Genomic DNA, 24897 nt, shown 5'->3' with positions numbered 1-24897 from the left:
TGCATACACATCTGAGGTTTCTGAGCCAGAGACGTGGAATTAGTTATTAGACTGAGCAGCATTACAAAGGCAGCCGTGCTTACGTGCACACTCTGATAGATGAAAGTGATGGGAATGTACAGAATGAGAAAAACAAACTGTGCTCAGCATATTAATCATTAATATAAACAGGAAACTCTTCTGAGACACACATGTACTATCAGAGTTTGTGGGTTTTGCACAGACAATAGTATGATAGTTTCACTTTAAACTCAATTAAAAAGGCTAAAGTGCATGTTGTCTAAAGTTTCAGTGATGCTGGCTTTTCTGTTTGTTAGACAGGAGTAATTCTGTGAAGTGTGCTGTGTGTAAAGCTACAAGTAATAAAGCAGCAGGTATGACTGTTAACAAAAACACAAAATGTAGGTGTATTCAGTTTAGCAGTTTATGAGAAAGCACAACTACACTGATGTGAGTGAAACTCAGACCTATCCCTATCTGTTCTGATACATCCATTATTTTCTACTTATCCACAGTCATGCTCCAGGAAAATCCAGAGATCTCTCTCCCCACCACACCTTCCACTTCCCCCCGAGGGAGGCCAGATGAGAAATATAACCACTACAAGGCATTCTGGTTCTACCCCAGGGTCTCTTCTCAGAGTGCCAGGAACACCTCCAAAAACAGGCAACCAGGAATAATCCCATCCAGATGCCAGAAAAAGCTCAACTTAGAAAGCCGGAATGAAATGGAGCTGGTTGACCATGCCTGGAGCCAGGCCTCTCTCCCGGAAAGACACCACCCACAGGGGCAGGCACGGGGGTCATTAGCAACATGAGCAAGGCAGTAGGGGTCTGGGCATGTGGACTAGTTCTGGGGATGTGATCTTCGTTTTGATGTACACCAGAACTTGTTTATGGGCCTTTTTCACACATCACAGTAAGAAAGGTTGAATCCCATTTAACCGCATCAGTTTTAGGGTGCTGATATGACCGAAGCCACCTTGTTACTGAATAAAACAGAGCCACTATTACCAGAAATAAGATGGCCCGATCAAACTGAGCTGCGTTGTCCATGTAGCACACCTCATTACCCTCAAACAATAGACCAAACACGACTTCTCAATTTGAGCTGCAAATTTTCCCTGTGACGTGTGCGCCCGCTAAATCCACCCCTTCGTCATCCCTGCATCCACCTGCTGTATCTGAGGGTATTTTTTACACCATCATAACCACAAATATGATAGATGAGGAAAGTGTGGAGATGCAGTTAAAATTTCTATAGAGGGGAAGCCATCATCCAGAGATAGCACAACACAATAAAGTGAGCGTGTGTGTGTCGTTAGGGCACATCTCAAGGTTTAAAAGGCAGCAGTTTGCAATGAAAATGCATCTTGGAAGAGATCGTTAAATGCCCCCCCCAACCCCACCTCCAATGTATAGATTCCTATACAGTCAATATTTTTTTTTAATTGCACCGATGATTCAACCAAGAGCGCTGCAGAGGTGCCTCTGTGTGAGTCATGAAGTCCTACCTACTGGAAAAAGGAAAATGAATGGGAGTTTTATGCTCAGAATAGCTGCTTCCACTTTACAACTGCATGACAAATGAAGATGTGTGCTGTGAAAAAGGCCTGCTATTGAGAATCATTGAAGATAGACACTGTGACAGAAGGATTCTCATCTCAAGTTGTAACACCAAGTGGATCTTTCCAAATTTTTAAATCTTTGGAGAGCTCACTGTGATGCTGCAGTCTTTATTTGCTTTTGCCTATAAGGTAAAAAGGACCTTCTTGAGACCTGAAAACCCTCTGTCCTTTGAAGCGCACCCCAACAGGAGGGTTTTTCTTCTTCTTTTTTTGATGTTCTGGTTTCAAGATGCTTTTTGGTAGAGTGCAGAAACAATTCTTCAAAGGTCTGTCTATTTGTGGCAATCTGTCGCTTCTTGAAATAATGTCAGGTGGCTTTTTTACTTGACAGGAGATGACTTTCAGCTCAGAGGATGATGGGTTTCTCAGGCACAAATCTCTTGTGAATCCTTACTTGGGAACACCCTGACCCCAAGTAAGGTGTAAGCTACCAACTTTCTAAAAAGCAGGGCTCCCTGACAAAACTACTTAATAGAACCACGAATAGCATTTTAGTTATGTGTGCAATTGTCTGCAATGGCTATTTAGAATGTGTGCTGGAAGATGGGTCTGTTTATAAGCATAGCTGGCAGAATACCAAAGCCCTAATGACTAGTTAATAAGTGCTTCATTAAATGCAGGCGTGGTAGGAAGGTTAAACCACTTAAAGACGCTGAAAAGTGATTCCAGACCTTTGCATCGGTGCACTCCACTGAGTTGATGGTCCAGAATTGCCACATAAAATTGGACCGAAACCACACATGGCTAACCCAATGGAAGCTGGGTGACGGCTGACGATTACCCGTCACTATTTTTGTCAAACTGTGGGGTTTGGCCAAGGAGTAAGGTGATCATCTTTCTCTGCAAACATCAGTTAGACTGGAAGCGACGCCACACTTAAGGTAGAAGTGCAACAAGTTGCAACTTCTGTCTGCTATCAGGCAAAGTGAGCATAACAAGATCGAGTGTTACGCTTTTTACCCAGTGCAATCATGCATAAAAATATTGCGCACATTTCTCCGTTCGCTTAAGTAAACCCAGCATCAACAGCTCTCATTTTACACTACTTTGCGACCCAGCCTTGCAAAAGATCGCACGTTGCACGTTAGTTGAACTCCCCACTATTGTACAGCACAGCATGTAATGATTAACTATAAGAGCGGCGGCACCTTCTTATACATCCTCCAATCTTGCTACCATAAAGTGAACACCCAAGGCGTCTTCTGATGCTGGTATTTATGGTGACGCACAGCAGATAGCAGACAGGCTTCTTTCAATCTAGGCTGATAAGACTTAGAAAAAGTCTGCGCAACAATCATGCATGACTTACAAACGGCGCTATATCCCAAATCAAGTGGTTGATCTAAAATGATTGAAAAATGACGCAAATAGATCCTCGCAATAAATGCGACATAGGTCAGAATCAAGTCATGACCGACGTAATTTGTAAGAATAGTAATTACATGAAAGAAACGCTGCTGATAAAAATTAAGACTGTAAATTAGTCAGATGTCAATAAATGGCACGGTGACTTTTTTCTCTCTCCAAAGCCTCCCCTTCTTCTTCTCACCATTGTCAATTCTAATAAAGTGACAAGACAAATCTCATTTTTCTGTCAAACAGAGTGAGTCATACAGTTTCAGGCACAAGCTTTGTGATTCTGCTCAGATGAGGAGAGCAGGAGACAGGAGGATTAGCAGTGTGGCAGGCTGCCATCTAATGGATGCAGAGAGAACGGTCTCCCTCGGGTGGCTGTGCCTCCAGTCGTACAGCCCCCTAACTTTAGGGTCCGTGATTCAGGAGTCCTTAGGCAAGAACTCCAAGCTGCACTGGATGACTCCAGGTGGCACGGATCATTCTGCATTTTCTTCCTTGTTTATCTTTGTTTCTCAAACTGATGATACTGCAGGATTTCAAAAGTTTCCCATGGCAAAAAAACGGGTCTGACCGAACAAGAAGAAAACTGCAGAATTATGTAACCCGTTTGTGTGAATGAAAGCTCTGGGACAGAGAAAAACTCTCTCACATGTCACACTGGGGAGACCTGATCACTCCTGTTAATGGGTTGATGGAGGGAGGCTGAGAGAATCACTGCTGACCCACAAAAAACTCACCCCATCTCAAACATTCTCACAGAAATGGGCAAAAATGGAAGCGCACACGCCTTTATTGTTAAAAATCCGTTTTGTAAAGGTAGAGCATTTGTTTTATGGTGTTTAAAGGGGAAACATAAAACATACTCCAGTAGAGTTAAACGCGGGAAACACGAGTTTCTCTAAAAACTCAGATATTTAGAAAAGTCATTTCTGATCTGTCATTCCTAATCGGTAACAGCTGTATGTATCTGTATGAGCATTTTCTATAACAATAACCCCAGTCTGTTTCAGGAATGTGATTATATTAGTACTTACAGGAAGGCAAATGCTGCAAAGTGGTAAACAAAGTACAAGCAATACAGCAGAGAAATAACAAATCACCCACATTTGCAAGATCCAATTAGAAGCTTAAGGCAAAGACAAGTGTGCATGCTGAGACATGAAGATGTCGAGACCGCTTTCCTTGTAACTCGTGGCTTGGAAACTATGCGTTTGTTTGTGAGAAAACAAGTCAGAAAGAAAAGGGAGATAACGACAAGGTGATGATCAGGCGAGATAGTATTTCAGCTGTTGCTGTCAGTTTTTTGGGTGAAAGCAAGAGAGACAGAAAGAAGGAAAGGAAGATCTGTGTGAAAACGAGGAAGACGCTCTGAGTGTCTGTGCGGGGGTCACACAGAGAGAGTGAAGGAAGCAGATATGGAGGAAGGAAGGAAGGAGATAAAGGTAGAAGGAGGGAACATTCCTTGTGGCTTTGCTGGGGAAGATGAATTATTCAGAAAGTTTAACGCACACAGTTGAAACTACCCCTCGAACTGCTTAATAAATCCTGCCGTTCAAAGTATTATTGACATGTAATAGAGCAGAACTATACCACTACAACAGAATCTTATCACGATTACAAGGAAGAACATGCATGGAAACATTTATGGAGTAGACGGTTTTTTATGTTTGCTTTTGTTTGCTTGCTTTTTTTTTTACACAATGACTATTATTAGAAGTAGGTGAGTGTGTTATATATGATCAGATGTGACCTTACTTTCTTTATGATCGCTCTGAAATCAATGCTGAGTATCTGGGCAGGGTTCTGATCGCCACCGCAAGAGTGTGAAAAGGAAACTGGTGCTCTTCTAAATGTCCTCTCTCATGAGAAAACTGTCAGCGCTGAAGTCTTTAACGTCGGGTTACTCCGTTAAAAAGCTGTTTAGGAGTAACCCATCTGAGCGCATCTGAGGTGCAGGTTACAGTTAGTCTGGAAGTTAAAGTCTTATTTCACACTCACCGCAGCGACCCGCCGTCTCGTCTCGTCTCGTCTCGTCTGCCTTTACAGTGAAGTACTGCTCGAACTTGCTCAGGTAACACTACTGCATTTATCCATTTTTATTGCTGCAAATTAGTCACTTACTTTTAGACTTCAAACTCTGCTGCATGCAGAGGTCCGTGCCCTTCCGTCACTGCGACGTCAGCCAGCGGATCACATGGCAGGAAGCGAAGCCGCGAGACGTAAACAAGCTCACTACGCCGGCCACGAGGTCTGTGGCAGGCCAGCTTCACGCCCGGTGCAGCTGAGTGCACCTGGCTGCTGAAGCGCCTTTGTACCTTTTTACTATTCGATTGATCTGGCACGTACACCTGATTCCGTTTGTTTTGTTTATCTGTCATTTATTTAGGTCACTTAAACTTATCGGCGGTGATATGGTTCTGTTTTTTCCTCCACGTTTTTGGTTAAAACTACGTTTTATGGACTGTCAGTCTGCGCTCACCTTGCTAGTACTGAATAAGACTATCTTTTGCATTAACACGTGTTCATAATTCAGTTAATACGTGGCATAGATTTATTTAGATTTGTGAATATTTAATAATGTGATGGGGTCATATTCCTGTGAGATTTTTGGTCCGTATTGACACGAGAGCGTCACACACGGTTGCTGCAGAACTGTCGGCTGCACGATCAAACCCTGGAGATGACTGCGTGGGAAAATCCCTGCAGATCAGCAGTTTCTGAAATACTGGGACCAGCCCATCTGACACCACCAACCATGTTCAAAGTCACTTAAATCACTTCTTTTTTTTTTTTTTTACCTCATTCTTATGCTTAGTTTGAAATTCTGCAGGTTGTCATGAGCATGTACACATGCTTAAATGTTGCTGCCATGTGATTGGCTAAATAGATATTTGTGGGGTACCTTACAAAGTGGCCAGTGAGTGTATGCTACAGACCATCAGCCATCGTTGTGAATTTGTCTATGTTTGAGTCCAGTATTGAAAAAAAGTGGAAGATTTTACAAGAAAAAAAACAAAGTTTTAAATACTTGTTTGCGTTAAGACTACTAAGTTTGTTTTGCGTTCCTTTTGAGTAATGATTGTGCCCGTTCTCAGAATATTAGAGGAAATTTCTTTTCACAAAGTAACTTCATCAGCAGATTTGGATCATTATAACAAAAGATCAAAGTTTAAGAGATGCTCAAATAGTTCTTTCCCTGATATGCCATCTGACCTGATTGCAGTGCTTTTTCCCCTGTCCTTATCTCAGCATTAACAATAAAACAAGAGCAGTGCAGTGGTATCTGAGGAATTTTACGAGATCGATCTTTTAGCCAGTCCTAATTTGCCCTGTTTGTTTCCTTGCACGAGTCGCACACATAGTCTTTTTTCACTGAGTGTATCTTTCTATCTGGAATTTAAACCTCTCTTTTACTTTCCACTGTCAGCTTGTGCAACTCTTTAGATCCAAAAAAGTTCAGTTACACTCATAAAAGGTCTTGTGCTTTAACCAAACAAGGCTTTCATGTTAATGCCTCACATCTGAGATTCCCACAGCTTGTTTTTGTGTCTCTCTTAAAGGGTTAAAGGGTTTCCTCACAAAATATGAATCATTCACAGTTCTAATACAAACAAAACCGCTTGAGTGGTCACACTTTCATGTAGCCCATTTATATTTTCATTGGCAGGATGTCTTGGTAATGAGGTCCCAGTCACATTCTTATCCAGACGCTCATTTGGTTTAGCCTCAATCTCCAGTCCTCTTAAATAGTCATGGCCTTTTTGGGTAATCCTCACCTTCGAGCCCTGGAGATGTTTCTCTTTATCTTTGGAGTGTGAGTCATGTGTCTGAGGAGCTCTGGCATGTTGGTACATAGCTGAAGACAACAGTTAGTAGGTTAAAGGAAGTTGCTGGTGGGGTTTTCCAGATAACTGGCTGGGTAAAAGGTTTACGTAATCTTAACCTGAGGTAGCAACAAGGGACACATTACAGGAAAGTGAAAAACACCACATCAATGTTTTTATTTTCATTAAAACATCACAATTATGTACTTGGTACACAGCATGTGATCGTCCCGATTTACAAAACACTGACTTATTAAATCATTTTGTTGAAATGGCAGGAAAGCATTCAAGTCACAGCAAAATTGAGTGTAGGATAGCAGATTTGCCACACAGACTCAGTGTGACAGCATTTCATGAAAAAAGTTACTTTGAGCCACAATTAAAATGTCTAGAAATATGACTTTTATCATTTTTGTGCAGGCTAGCTCAGGGATATTAATTATTAAGGCATTTAAAGCAGAAAGGATCCAATTCTATATTTGAATCTGTTTATAAGCATAAGCAAATCTGTTTACATTTATCAAGATTAGCAAGACAAAGTAGAATTGCACGTGTTTTTGTTGGAAAAGAGTCCCGAGATTTTCCTGAACCTGGAAACATTTCTGATGTGACTAATGTGAATGGCCTGATATTAATTTTAGAGTGAACATAGAAACAATTAGCGGTACCTGTTTTAGTGCATACAAATACACAAGTATTTTTTTTTTTATCAGTAATAAGAACATGAGCCTATTGTTTAGTGTTTTTAGCCATAAAGATTCTGTCAAGGGCCCCACAGTTTTTCTGATATTTCCAGTGCATAACACATTTATTAGACTACCTGCTATTAGAAAAACAAAAGAAAAATATTTTTGAAATATGCCAAAAAGCTAATTTAAAACAAGTTTTTTAATACCCACACTGAGGATGTCTGTAGGAAGTCAGAAATTAATCAAGCATGATGTTCAAGCAGTAATTGTTCTGTTCAGGAATGCAAGTAAGTAACTGTAATTTAATCAAATTTAATTTAATCATAAACTAATGATGCCTTTACTGTTTTTATTCTATTTTGATAACAGTAAATTTGAAAATAATGACAACAATATTTATATTTTAGTATTAAAAATATGATCTTAATTTAAGAGCACACGTTTAACTATTACAGAATCATTAAAAAATGATTTTGGTAAGTACCAGAACTGTTCATTTATAACAGCTATGGCATAAACCTTACACTGGCCGGTGGTCTAAAACATGTGCTCAGCACTATGACTTTTTGCGTCTGAGCTTTGCTTGCACAGAAGACCTCATACCCCACAATTCATACGTCATATATGCCACTCCAGATAAGATCACATTTGTACACTTGTGCATTCCAGTTATGACTTTGTTAAAGCGTTATGTAAAATCGAAATCTGCAATCTTATTAAATCACCATGTGTAATTCTGAGTTGTAGTGCTTACAAGATTATACATGTCACCAGTTTAGCAAGCGTTATGTATGAAGGTTTACCTTTCAGGCTGATTTTCAGATTTTACTATGGAGGAAGCGACAGTTGTAGTTAGCTGATTACACTTAATTAAAACCAAAATGAATTAAGCAGGTCAAAGGCATTGAATAAAGTGCTACGTAAAGACGAGCCTGATGATGTCAGAGTCGTTCGGCAGGTTGGACCCGTCCCGGGCCTTCGGCGTCCACAAGCGCATTCTGTCATTTCGAGTAGTGGGCGAACGGAGACTCCTCATTCACTTTGCCCTGAGAGTTCACAGAAAACAAACAACCCATTCACAGTTAACCAGCAGTCAGCGTGGTGATAAAGTGCCTGCACTGAATGTCCAGTACCTGCTTTACCATCTGAACTAAAGTGGTTCTTTTACAGTACAATGTGTTCTGTTGTTTTTCTTTTATCCGATTACAGTGATTGCCTGTAGGCATTCTTTTCCCCGTTCAGATTAACAATAGGTGAAGTCTTTGCTGTCCCGCTTTAGGCATATTAATGTAATTAACGTTAAGGACTGACAATCAGCTGACGGAGACAAGCGTCTTAAAAAAAATCGTCTTTTTACCCGTTTTAAATGTTAAATTAGTGAATGTCAGAATGGATTACCATGTGAAGATGAGGTTGAGAAACTCCTGGGAAGGGAAGCTTAAATGTTTCATACTTATCTTATTCTCTTTTCTCATAATGTCAGGAATAATCAAAAGGAAATTGCTAAGAATGTGTGAAGAAAAAAAGCGTCATGGATGTGGTCATACATGGACATTATCTAGATCATATTATCCGATTTCTACAGGGGATTGTTTGTCATTTATTAACCCTGCAAGTTATCATTAAGTCCCGACCTGCTCATTTTGGAGGATCAGTTGTTTTTCAGCCCATGTTGTCGGATATGTAGCTCGTACGGTATAAAGTACACTCCAGCACAATGCCCAGTCATGCAGCAATAAAGATTTACACTCGTAGAACACCTTATAAAGAACACTGGTCCGTACAGCGCTGCAGGTCTTGTTTTGCAGCGGTTACTCACACATATTGGCAGCCTCATTGTGGGTCATCTGAAAAGTCTTTGTGATATTGTCTCTGCACACTAGATACATACATGAACTTGTAAGTGCTCCGTTAGTGTGAGAGAGAAGGTTTCCTTTTCAGAAATCTCATTCTTGATTAGACCCTTGCTGCTGAGTTTGAGATATGCCAACAGTTTAAAACTATCTGGCGACGCACTGATACGGCTCTAATGATAGCTTCTCTTGAGAAACAGTCACCACACTTTTCATACACAGACAATCCACTCACACTTCCTGTTCGTGTAAATGAGAAACCACTGTCCTCATTACTAAGGAGACAGGAACAAGAAGAAGACGACATTTAATGCTGGGAAACTTTTACGTGTTACTCATGGGGGGGGCTGACAGTTAACATCCCCGTGAAGCAAAATCCTGGAACATGTTGGCCTTGCTCCAAATCCATGTTACGGGCAAATCCATGTTTTCTACGTGTTAACCAGCACCTGCCTCCCCCTGCTGGGATGAGTAACCTACAGCAGGCAGAGCCTCATACTGTAACTCATGAATTATATTCTTGAAACAATATTCAAGAAGTTTGTCATTTTGTGTGTTTCAGTGCTGATTTTTAAGAGGTATACCAGACCTACAGTAAGATTAAGATTAGGATTCACCCTCTGGAACTGTGAATATCTGTCACGTTTTCTATCTCACCATCGGCATATCTTCGAGCCTCTCAAAATTGGATCTCGGCGATCGGATACATTTCACTGTGAGTACCACGAGAACGAGGGCGAGGACGATACAGAAGATGCAAATGATAGCGACTAAGCCGGGGTTTGACGCCAGGTCATCTTTTTCCCAGTCGGGTGAAAAACCTGAGGGGGGACAAACAGAGAAACGATGAGATAAACAAATGCAATATTTGCTGGACACAGCTGAAATTATACTAATGTAAGAAGAAATCATATTTGCTTTGCACAAGTCACACCATTGGTTTTATGCCTCATTTATTAATTGACGTAAACTGCCCAGGCAGTTGTTTGTCACTTATGGATATAGTTGTTTTTCTCATCACAATGCTTATCCAGTTTATCACAAGCCAGTATTCTTTGTGTTATTGTTCTTTTCAATAGATGCAGCCTTCCAAAAACGTATAATCATGATAACAGCTGAGAAGTCAGGGACCTCCGTGAGAAGTTCAGAGCCTTCCGTTAATCCTGCAGCACTGACCCTGTCCTTGCCTCTGGATTAGCCATTTAACAACATAGACGAGATGAACTGCAATGACCGGAGGCAAATAAAGCAATGGTAAGTTCTTAAAGATTGTGGGACTTTAGTAGCCCTGAACTTTAGAAATTGTCAAATTTGGTTAAACTGCTTAAAAATGGCCTGTATGTTCTGCTTGAATAGACAACAGCAGGCTATCGTTGGCAGATCCAACACATAGGAATAGAAATGCATTTCACTGCAAATAGTTTAGTTTATTCGTTTTATCTTTATAGGCTTTGAGCTTTTTAGCTAATGGCTCTTTGAGAATCAAAGTGAGGCAGCAGTTTGCTGATTTCTGCCTTGTGACTTTCATATTAATCAGCCTAGTAGTTTAGATGCGTTCTCCCTGCTGAAGACAATAGACAAGAGGTTATTCATATTTAAGCTCTAATTTGGCTTTTTTCTTTTTTCTTTTTGTGTTTGTTTGTGTCCTAGATGGTCTGACTCAGCGGGTCAGGGGGTAAACGCTGTTTCTGAGTTTGCCTTCGCCCAAGCAGTGCGTGCAGAAATGTCTCCGCTACCCTTCAGAAAACATGGGTGGTGCAGGATGCCCGATATCCAGTTTGATCCCCGAGTAAACTAAAAAAAATAAGTGACCTGTAACCAATACATGTAACAAAGAAACTTTTTTAAAAATATAATAAATTACTTTGTAATTGATACAGAGATGTCATTTTTATTACATAATGCCAGATGCTTCATTTTATAGGGATATTATTATGGACATGACAAATTGTAAGTCAATGTCCAGCATTTTATGGGTTTCCTATTTGTGGATCATATACAATTGTCTTTTTTGCAGGTTTAAGTATTGCTGGTAATTTGCAGCGGTTTTTTATTAATACAAATACCTTTTAAGTACTGATTTTTAATCATGACTTTATTGTTTCAATAGTAACCAAGGGTGCAAAAGTGATGGAAAATCAACATCAGAGTTCAACAGTGATTCAATGTCAGAATCTGAGATTGTTTCAATATTAGAAAAGGGTGCAAAAGTGACGTTGGGTCAACGTCAGATTTCAACGTTGATTCAATAGAAGCACCTGATATTGAAACAATGTTTAGTCAATGTCTCCTTGCTATCTGGGTCTTGTCATCAAAATTTCATTGAAACCTGAGAAGAAATCCACCATAACATGCAAATGAATTCAATCTTCTGTGCACGCAAAAGCATTTTGTTTGCTTTAGGTCATAAAGTGTGGCACTGCTATGTATAAATTTGTCTATCTGTATTGTTTCTCACTGTCCTTGAACCCCCAAAAGTGCATTAATTTCTTTTAAAATGGCAAAAAAGAGCAGACTGGATGTTTTTTGACCTGTGTTGGTTGTGTTCACAGTGGTGGTTGCAGTGATGTTTGGTGATGCTGATGCAGATGGGAGTGTTGTTTCAGTTGGTAAAGCTGTCTCATTTGATGTCTGGTTGTTTGCTGTGGTTTGAGGAGGTGGGCTGGGGGTGGTGTCGTCTGTCTGCAGCGTTTTTGGTGAAGCCGAAGTGATGACGGTCGTGGACTGCACTGTCGTTTCAGCTGTAGTTGGATGTGTTGTCGTTTCAGCTGTAGTTGGATGTGTTGTCGTTTCAGCTGTAGTTGGATGTGTTATTCTTTCAGTGGTAGTCTGGAGTATTGTTGTTGGTGACTGTGGTTTGTTAGTGGTTGTTTGTGCAGTGGATGAGCTGGATGAAGTGGTGGTTTCTGCAGAGCAGCAAACAGCACATAAATATAAGATGCTGCATTCACACCTTATTGAGATAATGATCAAGTGGTTTGTTGGCATCTTAAAGGTGCCAACAAACCACAAAGAAAGTTTTAATTACATTTTTCCATACTTGCACTGGATGTTTTTAATGCATGAGAGCACTAATGCAGACAAGCATGGCTTAATGCTGTGCACTAACCCTAGCCCTTCCTATTGACAGAGCATGGTGTTGTTGTAATCATCAAAAAGTTCTGACACAAAATAATTGCTTTGTATGATTTTTTTTCTATAACCAACTTTTAGATCATTGAATATCCCAGAGTTTGAATAGCAAAATACATATCTGATGTCTGACACAGACTAACAGAACGTTGCTGGTACTTAAATTTTTGGTAAACTCTATAATAAGGATATATTTCAGCTGCGTTTTACTCAAAATTATTGCTGAAAAATCATTTTATTGAGTGCAAATATAGTACAAAAATAAATCCCAGGTGATTCTGAAGTGGTCATGTAGGCTCTTATTTCACATTTGATTCGTTTTAATCAAGTAACCCTACCTTAACCTAAATATAAGCTTTATTATCACAGATTAGAAATTTTGAATGCTACACCTTTAAATTCACTATTCTGGAGTTTTGCCACTATTACTTAAGTCACACGTAATTAACATGATAGTAATGATGCATTACGCAAAGCTCACTTTCATCATGGAACTCTGTAAGTTTCATCTTCTAGTCACCGCCCACACCCACTCACACCACGTTTATCATAAAAATCATGTTAAGGAAGCTACGTATGTTAGATTCACACCCCTGAGACAATAACAATCTATATGTGCATCATCTTTGTGGCCTCGGACTGTTTATGAAGACGGTTTTAGATTTCTTTACGGAGCCGTGTGGGATTGAAGTTTGGCAGATGTTTGAGTGTAGGCACTTTAGGGTTCAGGTTGGGGTCCTCAACAACACTGTAGCTGCTCTACCTGTTACTGTTTTACCCCTAAAATCCGCTTTGTGTACAAAGAAAACACACCGGAAAACCTTCAAACTATGACGAAGCTGAGATTTTAAATGGTAAATACATGAGCGTTTAGGAGCTTTAAATCACATAACTGTACTTGTACAATTATGCGATGTGGGCAAAGATCCAGAGGAGCTTAAGGTAAGAATGCTGTGACAACTTTCTGAGGCAAGAAATGGCTTTAAACTTGACAAAAGAACAAAAACAAAGTAAATTTCAGAAAACGACGACATGCTGCAAGTGTCTAAAAGCAGATTGTGTTGGCGCGTAGCAGTGGGTCAGGTAATATTAAAGCAATTGCAACGTGTGTTCAGTAAAGTGTTTGCCACAGGAGGCTCGACTTCAGCTCACTATCACTGATTAAATATTAGCCCCAGTCTACACCCAGGTGTGAACTTCCCCTTATGTTTTACAGATACACGCTTTACTTATGATATGAATTTTGTAGTAATGAACAGCAACAGAATGAATACAAATGTCTGTGACAGCACACGGTTGCTTCTTATTACACTTAAAACAAGAGCCAGAGCCGCGCTGCCACAGGCAAACCGGCCGGCTGTCTCTCACTGCACGAAGCTTCCTGTTTGCATAAATTTGCACTTCTACAAGACTTCAGCCTAACGTTCAAACATATAGAACACAAAATTTTGAGAAGTGAAAACTTGTTGAAAAATGCTGACTTACCACTGATGACTGTCGCTGTTAACAGGGACACCAGCAGAGTGAGGTGCATCGTTGCGGGCATGTTGAGAGGGGAAGTGGCTGGCAGTCATATCAGTGACATTCACAGACAAACGCACATGCACACACACACACGCGGTAACTACATCCTTGACAGCAGGATGTGCTCCAAACACGGGCTGTTGCATATCAAGCATTAAACCCTTCACACTATCAGTCAATATTTAAACAAGGTTGTGTGTGTTTGCTTTTGCTTCTATTCCTGCTGCAGGCAGCTGCAGATTAGTTTTTACTTCTAAAATAGATTTTAAACATGAAAGTTGTCTCATGCTGCCAGCTGCAATGACCTATGCTATCCCAGGTCTTTTACTCTGCACTGTGCAGGCTGCTTATGCTGCAGCACAGAGCTGGACACTTTATTTTTGATGAAACAAGAAAATCATTTTGTCCACTGCACGTTTGACACTTTTGTTGAATCAGGTGCAGTGGAGCTTATTTCTGCCTCGCATGTTATTCTTTTTAAGTTGAGTCTTCAACTTTACTTTCTTTCATTTTTATGCTGTTTTAAGGTTTTTGATATTGTGTACATCACTGAAACTTTATAGACCAGTCGTTGTGTAAATTTGACTTCTTGGCATCCATCCTTCCCCTGAGACCATTTCTGATGAGGCCTCAGTGAACAGTAGTGAACAGTAGCTTAAGGGTCAGGTGTGTCTCTCAGGTCACGTTTCGGATCTTTTCTGGATGTTTTCATTTTTCAAAACGACGTGACTTTCAGACATCGTTCATCTGCTGTAGATATTCAGTTGTCTCTTTGTTTTTCTTAGGTCACACTGCCATCCAGAGGTTCCCAGCTTAGAGCTCTTTAGGAACCTCCATGCTGGCACAACACAACACGCGGTGTTATCGTTGGCATATTTCAGACTCGGCCAAATAAATGGGAACAAATTATGCATTGTTGTGATGGGCTGCTAGCAACAACATGCCCTGCTAATGTTTCCTCTGAAAATGGTACAGAACAAGGACTGGAGTGAAAATGAGTAAAAAGGCAGTCAATGTCCAAAGGAAACAACTGAAAGAGATCTAGGGAACTATTGCTTAAAGCCACTTTAAAAATACAAGAAAGTCTGGTTATTGTGAAGGAGAATATTTGAAAATGAGGGGTGGCTCAAGAATTTTGCACAGTATTAAAGAATACATTTATATAAATGTCATTCATATGAGAATAACTGTAACATTGTCCCTAATATCTCCTGTTAAAACACCAACACAGTGATGGTAATAGCCTCCTCCATTATAAGGAGGGCAAATATAACCATGTTTACTTTTGGGTTATAAAAATAAGGGGGGGGGGGCTTTATCCCATTTAATTCTCAATTGCTTCAATATTGATAACATGTTGTAACATAATGTGTCCAAACTAAACTATATGGATAATTAGGATAGAACCACAAAAGTGCCAAAAGAAAGATTTTTTTTTTATTTGATTTGAATTTATGTGAAAATAAATTCTTCAGCATTCAGAAATCTTAGCAGACTTCTGATACATGGCTTCTCAGCTCTTTTACACAGGTAGTACACCAATGATGCATTTTATGTGGAGAACTCTGGGAAAATATTTCATATAATAAATACATTATACGAACACAGCAGCAGCACCGAAGATGGTGTCGCTCCCCACCCTCACAGTGTTTATGCTAACACCATTTATACTGGTTTTTCTCCCCCCATCATCACATAAACTAAATCATCACTGGACCTGCCAAAGCTAAAAAATAAAAATCATCAATAAATTAAACTGGTAGAAATATACAGTCAGTTTTACAGTAACTAGTGAAAAACTACTGCACAGTTAAAAATTACTTATTTTCAACGGTTATTCTATGTGATATGACAAAATACAAATCTATCCATAATCATGCTTCATTTGACCTCAGAGGGTCAAGTTAAATGGAGTGATTGACATTAAAACAAACGCAGCACTGGATGATATATTAAGGCAATGTTCAAAGACATGGTTTGCTGCTGAAGCAGTTATGTAGTAGAGCTCTCTCACATCAATATTGATTGTTTTTTTTGTTTTTTGTTTTTTTAAATAAAGCATATTAAAAAAAATAAAGTAAAAGCATTACTAGAATTAGATTTAAAATTTGGGTCCAATGACTTTTGGGACTTTTTAAACCTTCCCCTTAACAGCCGCTCAATTCACTCTGACAGTAAATGCTGTACCTGAGGGCAGTGAAACAGCTTCTCATCCATGCGCACATCATTCACACATAAACAGACACATTTAAACTCTTTGGGAGTTAAGAAGAAGTGTACCAGCACTTTAACTTCAAACTTCCCAGAGACGCATCAGTTTAAATCTGAGTGACCAACACAGGAACACACACCGTTGCATGAACACAACAGTCCGACAGCAGTTCCAAAGGGAGGAAGAGTATAAATGCATAAAAACAGCAACAAGTATCTTCTCTACTGAGCTTCTTTAAGCCTTCTCCTCCAACGGTTCGGACTGTGGCAGCACTTCCTTCTGTACATCCGCAACGTTGCTGTCTAATGCCAGCTCAGCATGGGGGTCGTCTTTCTGTCAAGACAATACAAATCAGTGGATGCATTGACATGATCAACATCACTTCACTTTTGTACATAAGTGATTAGAAAAGTCAGAGATGCAATGAACCTCATGGGCAGCGCTGGTGAGTAAGAGTCCCAATATACCGTATTAATCCTTTTGAGCTCATACTGAGCCTTTGTAGAGCCCCTCAGTTCACCCGCTGTCAGCCTCCTGCTTAAAGCAGCTTTCCTCCGACTGGCTGCCTGTATACTGGAACCTATGGTTCAGCAGGGATGGCGTTGGCAGTACAGGGATGGCCTGTCTATCTGCAGGGAGCTCTGCTGTATGATGGAGGCAGCATACAAAGTATGTGGTGCAACCCATCTGTAGATCATTCTCTCTTGTGCTGTTGTTGGTCAACCAGCCGTGGAGAGAGAGTTCATTTGACATTCAAAGAGCTGAAGTGAAACTGTTACAAACAATGAATAGTGTCCACTGTAGCTGCCTGCGCTTACAATGCTGCTTTTCTTAATCTTTGAAATTTTCTTCATACACAGCAAAATCTCCAGTGTTAAATTAACACTGGAGAGTGTCTATATGGGTCCACACCTCTGAGTGTTAAATTAACACTTTTGACAGTGTTATATGTTTGGAAAATAACTCAAAATGTTAGAAATATTCCAGTGTTAGAAAAGCAGCACTGCTCAGTGTTAGCCATTGTTAATCTTCAAAACTGACTAGGTTACTTTTAAACATATAACACTGTCAAAAGTGTTAATTTAACACTCAACAGTGTTGTATTTAACACTCAGAGGTGTGGACCCATATAGACACTCTCCAGTGTTAATTTAACACTGGAGATTTTGCTGTGTAGTTCTTCCATTCCTGGTGAACTCCACTGTCACACTCTTCCCTATTTCCGCCCACTTGTCAGCCAATCAGCATAGAGCAGAAACATACCATCTGCTACCAGTGACACACAGTTTCAGCTCCATTCGCCATCCCAGAGGAAATGTGTAAGCAGACAGAACACACACAGCTGGGAGGAGCTACACACAGCACCGTACAGCTGTTAATTGGTAAAATAAGAGGTAACAAAACCAAAAACTTCCTGTGTGGTTGACTTACTCTGTGTTTGAGGTAAGAGAGGTAGGTGTCCCACCCTAAGGTGACAAAGTTGATGTACACGACGCGGAACTTGGGCGAGAGAAAGTAGAAGTTGATCATCTGAGCAGCGGGCCAAACACAGCAGTCTGCCTGTCAGCAAGAACAACGCACATTAAGATAAACAAGCAGGTACTAACTACTCAGAGAAACAGACAAGAGGGGGGGAAGTGTGCTCCGTCTGCTCAGCAGGTTACCAGCTGAGACTGGGAGGTTTTATCTGCTCTGCTGGGTTGTTTTTTTTTTTTTTAACCTTCTGAGTAACAACAACCTCAAGATTTAAGACAGAAGAGCACAGAGCTAAATTGCTACATGTAACTTATAGTCGTAACTCGTAAAGTTCCTCTGTTTGCCGTGTAGAGCACAGTTATATTTTATGTTACTCAATGTTCAGTTACAGTTTAAACGCTAAATTCTCATCTTCTGTTAAAGACAAAGAAGAATTTCAGTTGGGATGAATGAAGAACAATTAATGTTCAACCTCCAGGTTTACTTACCTTGTAAAATTCCCAGAACTTGCCTCTAAACTCTGCCCATCCTTCGGATAAACTGCGCCCCTCCATGAGATCCATACCTGCGATAAACAGTTTTCTGTCAGACATGCGTCAGCGCCACACTTTATTAAAACCACCCTCAGATAAGCGCTCTTATAAACATGAACTGCTAAACTTGAGCCTACTTGAAACAGATACCCTTTGAACCCCATATATGTCTTATACGCGGGGGTTTTCCTTACCCACATCTTTATGCGCAACCTTTGCCTCTGTACATGTTCTCTCAAGTGTGCGTGTGTGTGCGCGTCACTGACAAACTGTTCATGTGCTCACACCCTGAACAACGTGTGAGAAGCAGGACTTAGTACCAGTAAAATCCTTCTCACCTAAAAAATACCACATGCCCAGGGTCGGGGAAGCAACCAGCTGGTCCACCACAACCTTCTTGACCAAGGTTTTGAGAGCTTTGCCCGCGTACACTCTGTCCAGCCAGATGTACCAGTAGTGCAGGAGAGGACCCATGGAGCAGCCCACGGCAAACATGCGAGCTTTGAAGCCAAACAGAGAACAGCCGTGCATGAAATAAATCATGATAGCCCAACATGAGATTATTACAAAATAGTAGGAGTTCCTTTTTATTTTGTAAGAATTGTTTTTTAAAAAGTGTTTAAGCATAATCCTGTTGGCAGAATCTTTACTGCTGACAACTACATTTGTTTTGCACACGTTCTTTGGCATGCTCTCCTCTGTATCCCCAAATCAAATGATAATTCTAACAACAATCCAGATGCTTTTGTCCAAAATTACTTGAGTTCATTATATTTTTATTTTAGAAACTGTACAGATCTGGAGCTCTCCTGCATATCAGCCAAAATAAGAAAATGGTGTATGACATTAAATGCATAAAACTCTGTGTCACCTGTTCGGCTCCAGTCTCTGATTTTGCCAGGATCCCTGTGTTTCTCCCGAGTCTGCTGTAGGATGTCTCCCAGAGACAGCATCACCCCTCCACTCATGATATTGGTGACCAGCAGGTAGCGGCCTTGGAAGAACGGCCTCCAGGAGAACCGTATCCGGACCAGAAACTCTTTACCCGCACGGGGAAGCATGATGTTCAGACAGGAGAAAGTACAGTCATCTGTGGAGAAGAAGGAAAAAGACAAACATTTAGGGTTCATGCACGGAAAGCCAGCGGATAGGTAGATTCATTGTACTAAACAAATTGTAATAAAAGGAGTCAAACAAATGACACAACTTGATCTTCCAACACAGGGAGAGAGGAAATATAATGCTAGCTGACACGTGGAGGCATGTTTGTTCACCTGTGAGTGTAAATGCACGTGCCTGTGTAAATTACCAGTCAAATACTAAAATATCGTGAGATTTAGCGAGAACACCACTTGGTCCCTATTATTTGTTGATTTTGCGCCGCACTGTTTTCTCACTTAAAACCTAAAAGCAATTTTATGTGCACAACGTATATTATATATACACACAAACTGCGAACCTCTGTGAGAAGAATACCACATATGTAGTTTAAACACCACTACAGACTTTATTAATCTCCGAAAGTGCTGAAAAAGCTGTAAAACTCAGAGTTCAAAGTTCAACTATCAAGCTGCTGCTCGTTAGCTAGTTTCTGGTCTAACAGCTCAGAGACGAACACTTTATGTTTTCTGTTTAAAACAATCCAGTCCCGGTCGGCACTGACGTTTACATGAAATTTTACATTCGGTTTTACAATGATACCAGTGAACGCGACATGCAACAGAGAGACAGATGAGGCGAACCTGAGCCGGTATGTGCGTTTCCGCGTAGATGATGCGTTTCCCTGACTTAACAACGCAACATTAATAAACCCACAGTCAAACACACGAATCCACCAGCAATGAAGAGCGAAACGACGATTAAAAACCTTACAGGAAAGAGAAGTTTTTTTCTTGTATCCGCAGACTGCATCCACGACCTGACGTGCTCTTGGACGGGTGAGCAAATGTCTGATTAGCGCAGTGATGTGATGGCGACACCTGCTGGTCGGGAGGAACAACGAAAACTCGTTGTACAAAGAACACCCACCACCCACGTTCTTGGACACCCCACATTTCTTTATATTTTGCTTCCAAGAAGCCAGACTCTCGTGTAATTTTTTTTAAAGTGGTTGTGAGTAAACGTTTTCCAGACTTTATGATACTCTTTAAAAGCTTTTCTTGGATATTGGCCGTGTTTTCACCCATTTTGAGTCTAGTCCTTGTTCCTGACCATTTTGAGAGGGATGCTGTTTGTTTGTTAAGCCAGTTAACACTGAAATATAAATCACTGAGGCATAGAAGCTACTAGATTCAGTGGATGAACGAGTGCTGTGTCCACACAAGGAGGAATATTGGTAGGCTACTTTATGTCAAACCAGTGATTTATGGCCCCCTGTCAAATCATTTATGACTTAGGACAGTAATAAAGGAAGTAATAAAAGTTAATGGCAGTAATATTTTTTATGAATATCATAAGATTATGATAGTTCATAATTCGGTAATAATCAATAATCACATGTCCCAAAAATATATGGTCATGAAAATATGGCGATGGAATAGGAAGATGAATATGCTTGAGATAAAAATTAAAACTATAGAACAATTTTTGTGCTGTTGTCAAGTTTACTTTTTTAATAAAAAATGCCACCTTGGCAGGACCCTGCCTTTGGGGACCTGTGTGTGTGTGTGTGTGTGTGTGTGTGTGTGTGTGTGTGTGTGAGAGAGAGAGAGAGAGAGAGAGAGAGAGAGAGAGAGAGAGAGTAAATGTGTTAAACCCTAGTAAAAAGGTTCTTTTTAATTAAACCGGTGCTTTTGTAACAGTGATGATGAGGAGATGGAAAGTTTATTACATTTTATTTGCATTTGTTTAACCAAAAAAGGAAAATCAGTATCAAACTTAGACTTACAACTGTTCCACCTCAGCGGCCAGCGTCCTTCCTGAAGTGGCCAGCCAACTTTCCCAGATGGCGTCTTATCCGTCCAAAGGGCATTACAGGAAAGTAGGAACGAAAATTACGATCTATAGAACAGAAAAAAAAAACAAACTGAGGAAGAGAAACTTCAACTAGAGGAGAAGTGCAAACAAATGGAGGCACAATATAAACGCCTGGAAGAAATGCACAACGAATTTCTCATGAACAGACAAGACCAACAAACTAACAATACGCAACGCCAGCCCAACATAAAGATTACTTATGAGGGCTGGGGAATCATGTTTGGTCAAGCACGAGAGCAGATGTGCCTGATTAAAGAAAACAGGAAAAAGAGCACTGGATTAAAAGAAATGTCTGACCAGCTTCAAGACAGGGAAGCTTTTATTAAGGAGATACAGTTGGATCTCCAAGGAATATGTACAGAAAGAATCAGGAGCTCCAAGGAAAGCTCGATGAAGGCCTGGAAAACCCCCCAAAGAAAATCAACAAGACATAAAACAGAAAGACATGCAGTGCAAACTCCAAGACACGGAGACAAAATGCAGAGTGCTGCAAATAAGGCTTGATAAAACACTGCACAGAAATGAAGAGTTTCTTCAAGAGAAAGAGCGAAAGGAATTAAAACCGAAAGAAATAGATTGCAAGCATCAGAACATCGAGAAACACAACAAAGGCTAGCAAATACACTGAAATGCAGGCGCAAAAGCAACAAAAAGAGAAAATACAGGAAGACCTGTATACTTCAAGAAATCCAGAGGAGAAATCAGCAGTTAGAAGGCATGCACAACAAAGTACAACAGACTCTCTCTGAGCCTGTTTATTCTCGCTTTGTGTTTATCAAGTCTGTATGTCTCCACGGTGGTTTGCTGTTTTATTTTGACAGTCTCTTGTCCTGCTTGTGTTATGTTCAGTTTTGCTTTCCCTGTCATTTGTCTCAGTTTACCTGTGCCTTGTTTTGCCCAGCTGTGTTGCATCTTCCTAATTACCTGATTTGGATACAACAAGAAAAGTATGCATATTATGCACACACACAAAACACACATGTAGTTATTACCCATTTCTTGTTTTTATACTTAACATGAATTATTCTTGAATAAAGACAGTGATCTGACACATGTCAAATTTAGCCTTGTGTATATTGTCCCTGCCATCTCCCTAACCTGTGCTCTCAAAAGTGAACACAGGTTAGGGAGACAATGGAGGAAATGAAAAAAACCCATCTTGCATAACATTCATTCATTCCCATTTCTTTAGTGGAATCCCCGAAAGTAAAAAGTCATTTTTATAGCATAAAATAGTATTATTATGCCTATAAGATGATTCTCAAATAATGATTAGCTGAAAGGTTGGCATATCTTGGCAGGCTCTGCAGGTTGGATCAAACTGGACAGACAAAAGAGGAAGCAGCAGGCCGAAAACTACATCCATTAAAACAGCACCTGAAAGTCATGCTCTTAAAAAATATGAAAAATTGTGACAGCAGTGCTATGTGTGGGCACTGAACGTGCACAAAAGACTGTCATTAATTTGGACCATCATTTTTCATAATGGCATCACTACAGCACTGCCAGTGCTATCAAAGCATAACTGGACAGAAAAATATGCAGTTATGAAGTCTTGATGTCTTGATGCATGTTCAATCATCCTGGTAAGGAAATCCCAAAATGTTGATTATGTTCATCTGGACGTAGCTATTTCAGTGGGTTTTGTCACTCATCCAAGTGACTTCTTCAGTCACATGTCTATCTATCTATCTATCTATCTATCTATCTATCTATCTATCTATCTATCTATCATTCTATCTATCTATCTATCTATCTATCTATTCTATCTTCTATCTATCTATCTATCTATCGTACTACTATAGATAGATAGATAGATAGATATATAGATAGATAGATATGATAGATATGACTAATAGATATAGATAGATGATAGATTAGATAGTATAGATGAGATAGATGATAGATAGATAGATAGATAGATAGATGATAGATAGATAGATAGATAGATAGATAGATAGATAGATAGATAGATAGATAGATAGATAGATAGATAGATAGATAGATAGATAGATAGATAGATAGATAGATAGATAGATATACTGTATTTCTATTTATGATTGCACATGTTTCAACTTCCAAAATAAATCAATTTTCTGTAAAGCAACTGCCCTGACACATGCCTTACAATTTACAGACAACAGTGGAAAAGCCTGTACAGAAACAACAGTAGTATTTTATGTTTTTGTTTATTGAAAATGCTTTTAACTTTCCACATATTTTACATCTTGTGAAAAAATAGTTTAAGCACCACAATAAAAACAAACAAATGTGTTGTTAATATTCACACTTTGCAAAGCCATAGAGAACGGGAACCTTCTGGCCCTTATGTCTGACTCCACTGCTTTAGATAGCTTATATTTTATTATATGGTCTGATAGTGTTAGTAAAACACTTTATCAGCCTCTCCTTTACAACATACTACTGTTGCCCAGGCTGAATAAGCTGTGAAGAGTAAAACGTGTCTCTCAAGCTGCTACCAGTTCTTTAAACAGCAGTGAATGGTTCTTACATCACCTTATTCAAATGTCTGTGAGCCTCCACACAGGACAATGGCCCCATTAAGTAAAGACACAACACTAACAAAGCCTTTTATTACACCATTATGCAAACATTTAAATCGCTATAATTCAACACTTGCAGGTGCAAACAGTAGCGATAAAAAACACATTAATATTTCACTCAGTCGTTACCAAGGATAGGACACTGTTTGAGTTCTCCAATTATGTTTATATAAATAAATAAAAATTGTGAAATTAAAGCCATATTTTGATCGCTGATGTAAACTACTTATTACTATTGTATTATTATATTACTATTATGTAGACTACATGCTATATATATGATATTACTATTATATAGACTACATGCTATATATATGATATTACTATTATATAGATTACATACAATAGCAAATAAATAAGTAAAGTGCAGGTTTTTTTATAAAGCATTTTTCACAGACAAGCAGTCAGTTGACAACAAAATACAGTAAAATAAATGAGAACATTCGGTGTTAGGTTTAGATGAGGACGTGTAGCTTGTTGGGAAAAAACTGATTTGATGGTTGTGTCTAAATACAAAAATATGAAAATTACATACAATACATAAAGCAGTGAAAGTTGACGATTAACTGCATTTTCACTTTGCTGAAAATCGTTTATGCAGTTGTTGCACAGCTGTCACTTAAAAGACATGCTCATAAAAAGACACTGACCATAACACTGAATCGACTTTACAGCTGACCATGTTTCAGGCAGCAGGTCATCTCTAAACAGAATGTGGATACAAGCTGTTACTCCTCTCCAGCAAACAGGTTTTCCCAGTAAAATGCGGTCACCTGCTGACATAGTAACAGCACAGCAGAAACTGTGGCAGACAGCCGCAAGAATACTAACACGGTGCCTACAACTGTATTTTCTCTTGCCTTGGACACAGATAAAGGGCTGTTGGGACTAAAACACAATTAGGTGACTATGTGGCATGCTATATGTACATATGCCTATTTTCATGACTAAAGGAAAGCAACATTTCTATTTTTTTTTTATCCTTATTATCCTTTTAAAAATGTTATTGTGTCTCATTTCAGCTCACTGGCTCATAAATGTAAACAGTTAAACACTAAGATAAAGAACGTTGCTCTTTCTGTGGATACTAAGCATGATTAATAAGTTAAAAAACAAAACAAAAAATAATAC

General features: G+C 39.6%; 2 protein-coding genes across 5 annotated transcripts in view; both read right to left on the bottom strand.

Annotated features, from left to right (window-relative positions):
- LOC102294988 (cAMP-specific 3',5'-cyclic phosphodiesterase 4D) overlaps window positions 1-5164 on the bottom strand; it is a 100610-nt gene extending 95446 nt beyond the window's left edge. Inside the window, exon 1 of the mRNA XM_005934905.3 lies at window positions 4982-5164. The gene's annotated coding sequence lies outside the window, so the exon portion shown is untranslated. The remainder of the gene's footprint in view (window positions 1-4981) is intronic.
- A 1404-nt stretch (window positions 5165-6568) lies between these two features.
- Window positions 6569-20222, bottom strand: mpv17l2 (MPV17 mitochondrial inner membrane protein like 2). Of its 4 annotated transcripts, XM_005934914.3 has the most exons (8): window positions 20099-20222; window positions 19098-19316; window positions 18565-18726; window positions 18182-18258; window positions 17649-17777; window positions 13967-16550; window positions 11881-12255; window positions 8695-10170 (listed from the first exon to the last, which is right to left on the bottom strand). In XM_005934914.3, exons 2-6 carry the CDS (start codon window positions 19285-19287, stop codon window positions 16452-16454), a joined length of 657 nt encoding a protein of 218 aa, XP_005934976.1. In that variant the 5' UTR covers window positions 19288-19316; window positions 20099-20222; the 3' UTR covers window positions 8695-10170; window positions 11881-12255; window positions 13967-16451. The 4 variants fall into 4 exon arrangements, with proteins under 4 accessions (XP_042081845.1, XP_005934976.1, XP_005934977.1 ...); XM_005934915.2 differs by lacking the exons at window positions 8695-10170; window positions 11881-12255; window positions 20099-20222 and adding an exon at window positions 19969-20092 and having other exon boundaries at window positions 15421-16550; XM_005934916.3 differs by lacking the exons at window positions 8695-10170; window positions 11881-12255; window positions 20099-20222 and adding an exon at window positions 19434-19942 and having other exon boundaries at window positions 15421-16550.
- Between the last annotated feature and the right edge of the window lie 4675 nt (window positions 20223-24897).

This window comes from Haplochromis burtoni, unplaced genomic scaffold, assembly GCF_018398535.1.
Source record: "Haplochromis burtoni strain Fernald_Lab_line unplaced genomic scaffold, NCSU_Asbu1 Contig_189, whole genome shotgun sequence".
Lineage (NCBI taxonomy): Eukaryota > Metazoa > Chordata > Actinopteri > Cichliformes > Cichlidae > Haplochromis > Haplochromis burtoni.
Note: the sequence above shows the minus strand (reverse complement) of the source record. Positions and strands in the feature narration are given on the sequence as shown.

Bases quoted from the DNA above. Each gene is read 5' to 3' on its own strand.
- mpv17l2 (XM_005934914.3), bottom strand. From the start codon at position 19,287: ATGCTTCCCCGTGCGGGTAAAGAGTTTCTGGTCCGGATACGGTTCTCC. The intron at 18,259-18,564 runs GTGAGAAGGATT...TGTTTATCGCAG, and splicing joins GGGCATGTGGTATTTTTTAG to GTATGGATCTCATGGAGGGG. The intron at 17,778-18,181 runs GTAAGTAAACCT...TCTTGCTGACAG, and splicing joins AGTTCTGGGAATTTTACAAG to GCAGACTGCTGTGTTTGGCC.